The sequence below is a fragment of the Quercus robur genome, chromosome 4 (genome assembly GCF_932294415.1).
Source record: "Quercus robur chromosome 4, dhQueRobu3.1, whole genome shotgun sequence".
Lineage (NCBI taxonomy): Eukaryota > Viridiplantae > Streptophyta > Magnoliopsida > Fagales > Fagaceae > Quercus > Quercus robur.
Genome location: NC_065537.1, coordinates 64,013,600 through 64,017,838, shown reverse-complemented (window position 1 = coordinate 64,017,838; position 4,239 = coordinate 64,013,600). Strand labels below are relative to the sequence as shown.

Genomic DNA, 4,239 nt, shown 5'->3' with positions numbered 1-4,239 from the left:
CACCTATCCTCTCTCTTTCTATCTATCTATAAAGATCTGTGTTTTCTCTTTGCCTCTCTCTCTCTCTCTCTCTCTCTCTGGACGGACCCAAGAGGAGCCCAACGGGCCCGGCTCTCCTGCCCCAAAACAAAACAAAAAATTATTAGATATATTTTGGGTTTTTATAGTTGGGTCCCCCTCTCCTGCCCCAACCCAAAAAAAATTGAAACCCATTAACCAAATTCAGAACCAAAAAAAAAGAGAGAGACCGAGAGACAGAGACTGGAGATAGAGCAGAGAAGAGAGACTCGCCGGCTTGCTGCGCCGCCACAGCCGTCAGCCACTCCGCCTGCCATCCATGCTAGACACAGGCCGCCGCCACTGACCCACGCATCACGCAAGCCTCCAGTCGCCGCCGGTGGCTGATCCGCCCACCCCACTTCCGATACCGTTGATGAACACACTTAATGTTGCCGAAGCATTCAATTCTTGGAACCTGGAAGCGGAGTCTCTGGAGGAAGAGTTTCAAGTTCTTCACAACCCTTTGTCAATCTCCACAAGCCCCTCACAACTGCATAGTTTCTACCAACATTTCTATAACTAAGTACTGCAAAAATGGCCAGCTCGACTTTGCTCGGAACCTGTTCGATGAAATGCCTAGACGAACTGTTGTCTCATGGAACACCATGATATCAGGTTACTCCAAATGGTGGCAATACTATGAAGCTCTGAAACTAACTTCCATTATGCACGGTAGTAATATAAAGCTCAATGAGACCACTTTTTCGACTACGTTAAGTGTATGTGCGCGTTCCTCGTCAGTCTGTGAGGGAGAAGAGCTACATTGTCTAATTTTGAAATCTGGGTTTGAGAGATTTGAGCTTGTGGGTAGTGCATTGTTGTACCTTTACGCAAGTTGTATTGATATTGAAGGAGCAAAGCGGGTGTTTGATGAGTTGCACGGTGAAAATGAGTTGTTGTGGAGTTTGATGCTTGTGGGGTATGTGCAATGTAACTTGATGAGCGAGGCTTTGGATGTGTTTAATAAGATGTCATCTAGGGATGTTGTGGCATGGACTACGTTGATTTCTGGGTATGCGAGGAGCGAGGATGGGTGTGAATGGGCTTTAGAGTTTTTTAGGAGGATGAGGGGGAGTGGTGAGGTGGAGCCTAATGAATTTACTTTGGATTGTGTTATAAGGGCTTGTGGAAGACTAGGAAGCCTAAGAGAAGGGAGGATTGCTCATGGGCTTTTGGTAAAATATGGGTTTGAATTTGATCACTCGATTGCTAGTGCATTAATTGAATTCTATTGCGATTGTGAAGCTATTGATGAGGCCAAGAGAGTTTATGATTGGATGGGAAACCTAGGTTTAAATGCTTCAAATTCACTTATTGGAGGGCTCATATTTATGGGTAGGATTGTAGATGCTGAGATAATTTTTGGTAGGCTAGTTGAAAAGAGTGCAGTATCATATAATCTGATGATTAAAGGTTATGCAATGAGTGGCCAAGTCGAGGAATCTGAGAAACTGTTTAATAGAATGACGGAAAAAACTATAATTTCTTTGAATACCATGATTTCTGTGTATTCCAGGAATGGGGAAATTGATAAAGCTTTGAAGCTGTTTGAAGAAACAAAAGGGGAAAGAAACCCAGTGACATGGAATTCAATGATGTCGGGTTATATTCAAAATCATCGACATGAAGATGCTTTCAAACTATATGTGACCATGCACAGATTATCAATAGACCATACTAGATCAACTTTTTCTGCTCTTTTTCATGCCTGTACATGCCTTGGATCTCTTCAACTAGGAGAATTACTTCATGCCCATGTGATCAAAACACCATTTGAATCAAATGCTTATGTTGGAACTTCTCTTGTAGATATGTACTCCAAATGTGGGAGCATCTCCAATGCACAAAAATCATTTTGTAGTATCTCTTCACCCAATGTGGCAGCGTGGACAGCTCTTATTAATGGATATGCACATCATGGGCTTGGCTCCAAAGCAATTTTACTCTTTGAGGAAATGTTAAAGCAAGGAGTTGTTCCCAATGGAGCTACCTTTGTGGGGATTCTGTCTGCTTGTGGTCGTGCTGGTCTAGTCGATGAAGGGATGAAATTTTTCCACTTAATGCAAAAATGTTATGGAGTAACACCAACTTTGGAACACTATGCATGTGTGGTGGATCTTCTTGGTCGCTCAGGCTATCTACAAGAAGCTGAGGAGTTCATAAAAGCAATGCCTATTGAAGCAGATGGGGTTGTCTGGGGAGCTTTACTTAGTGCCTGTTGGTTCTGGACAAAAATGGAGTTGATTGGGAGAGTGGCTGAGAAGATCTTCAATTTGGATCCTAAGGCAGTATCTGCTCATGTTATTCTATCTAACATGCATTCGATATTGGGCAAATGGGGAGAGAAGATGAATGTGAGGAAGAGATTAAGGAGCTTAGGCATAAAAAAGGCTCCCGGGTGTAGTTGGATTGAGTTGGAAAGCAACGTTCATGTGTTCACTGTAGAAGATAGAACCCATCCTCATTGTAATGTCATTTATGCAACTTTGGAGCATTTAACATCAAATATAAATTCCCTGGTTCAATATGATTTTTATTTTGGTTTTACATCAATAGTGGAGGCTGATTTCTTTAAAACAAAATACCCTTGTTGATAAAGGTCATGTTAGTTGTGTGATCCATTCTCCTATCTCATAAACAAGAGGAAGTGTGGGCCTTTTTTGTTATTGTGCTGTGCTTTCTTATGGAAGCAACCAGTTTAACCATTTCATGGGAGTAGCACTACTTGCACAATCCAGTCCTAGAAAACTACAGAGGGTAAGGTGGGCCTTTTAGTGATTTCAGTATATACAGGCTGGTGGATTGATTCTGTCTTCATTGTATTTTATCTTTTCTTTTTTGCTTCTCTCCTTTGCATGTCGTTCTCTCAATATGTGATAGTTTCTTGTCATATCTCTCCAACAGATACTGATCTCAAATAGAGAAGAATTATGCCATTAAAAGTGAAGGGAAAGATTTTGTTCTTGCTGAAATCTAAAGAAAAATAGTAACAAAAAATTTCTGTTTTGCTGTAATTCAAAAAAAGGAGAAGAAACATGATTGAAAAGGGAAAAAAAGTTGGATTGGAACAGGGACTGGGGAGAGAAAAATCTGAGACTGCAGAAGAAGAATAAAAGAGATCGAAAGAGAGATAAATCTCCGGTCAGCCCCCACTGTCATGCAGCTGGAACTGTTACCAGTAAAAGTTTTCTTTATTCTTTTTAAAATTACGCAATGACTATGATTTATGTTTGGGTGTTTGGTAGTATAGGTTCGATTTAGGCATTTGTGTTGCACTTGATTTTGATTAAGCTTATTAAATTAGACTTGGTTTATGGTTGGGGTATTTGTGTTGTTCATCTGGTTTTGTGTTTTGGAGTTAAAGTTGTTTTTGAAAATTTTTCAATCCGGCTGGAAAGCAGAGAGTATTTTTGGTCTCTTCAATTTCTTTATGCTTCTTGAATGAACATTCCTGGTGAAGAGTTTCCAATCGTTTCACTCAGCGTTTATCAAGTACAAATTTAGGTTTCTTTTTAACTCTCTCTTGGATTCAGTTGTAGATTTCATTTGTCATTGATTGATTTCAATTCCAAATCTGTGTAATAAAAAATTAAAGGGTTTTTCTTTAGCTTTTTCTTTTCTGGGTTTGTAGGTGGGAGGGCAAATTCTTGGAAGCAATACGAGTCTCTCCTCTGCTTTTGTGCTGTTCCTTCCCTGCAACAACAAATGTTTCATTCTTAATTTCTAATCTTACAATGTTTACACCTTTTTACTTCTATACCTGTCACAGTTGTATTATACCAGCAAATGTTTCATTTTTAATTTCTGTTCTTACAATGTTTACTCATTTTTGCTTCTATTTTTTAAAACACAAAGAAAATATATATATATATATATATATATTTTATATATATATATATATATATATATCTTTTCCTTTTTATTAGCGAGGATGTTTACGTCTATTCAATTATTAACAACTTGTGTAGTCCTCCGACAGCAAGGAAAACATTTTATGTGACTCGTACTCGTGAAAATGGACTTGCCAATTGCGAAATATGAGCACATTGTGTATTTAGAAATATATATTATTTACAATTTTTGTGATAGGTGGCTTTAATAGACACAAGAGTACTGTCCCCTGTTGGAGGTGGCTTTAATAGACACAACAAAATGTGAAATCGTTTTCACCATATCTTG

General features: G+C 38.9%; 1 protein-coding gene across 2 annotated transcripts; it reads left to right on the top strand.

Annotated features, from left to right (window-relative positions):
* Nucleotides 1-220: 220 nt before the first annotated feature.
* LOC126723322 (pentatricopeptide repeat-containing protein At2g13600-like) lies at nt 221-3,815 on the top strand. 2 transcript variants are annotated; one of them, XM_050426679.1, is made up of 2 exons: nt 221-2,817; nt 2,965-3,815. In XM_050426679.1, the coding sequence occupies exon 1, from the start codon at nt 447-449 to the stop codon at nt 2,652-2,654; it is 2,208 nt and encodes a 735-aa protein (XP_050282636.1). In that variant the 5' UTR covers nt 221-446; the 3' UTR covers nt 2,655-2,817; nt 2,965-3,815. The 2 variants fall into 2 exon arrangements, with proteins under 2 accessions (XP_050282636.1, XP_050282635.1); XM_050426678.1 differs by having other exon boundaries at nt 221-2,822.
* Nucleotides 3,816-4,239: the final 424 nt, after the last annotated feature.

Coding starts and splice junctions, on each gene's coding strand:
- LOC126723322 (XM_050426679.1), top strand. CDS start 447: ATGTTGCCGAAGCATTCAATTCTTGGAACCTGGAAGCGGAGTCTCTGG.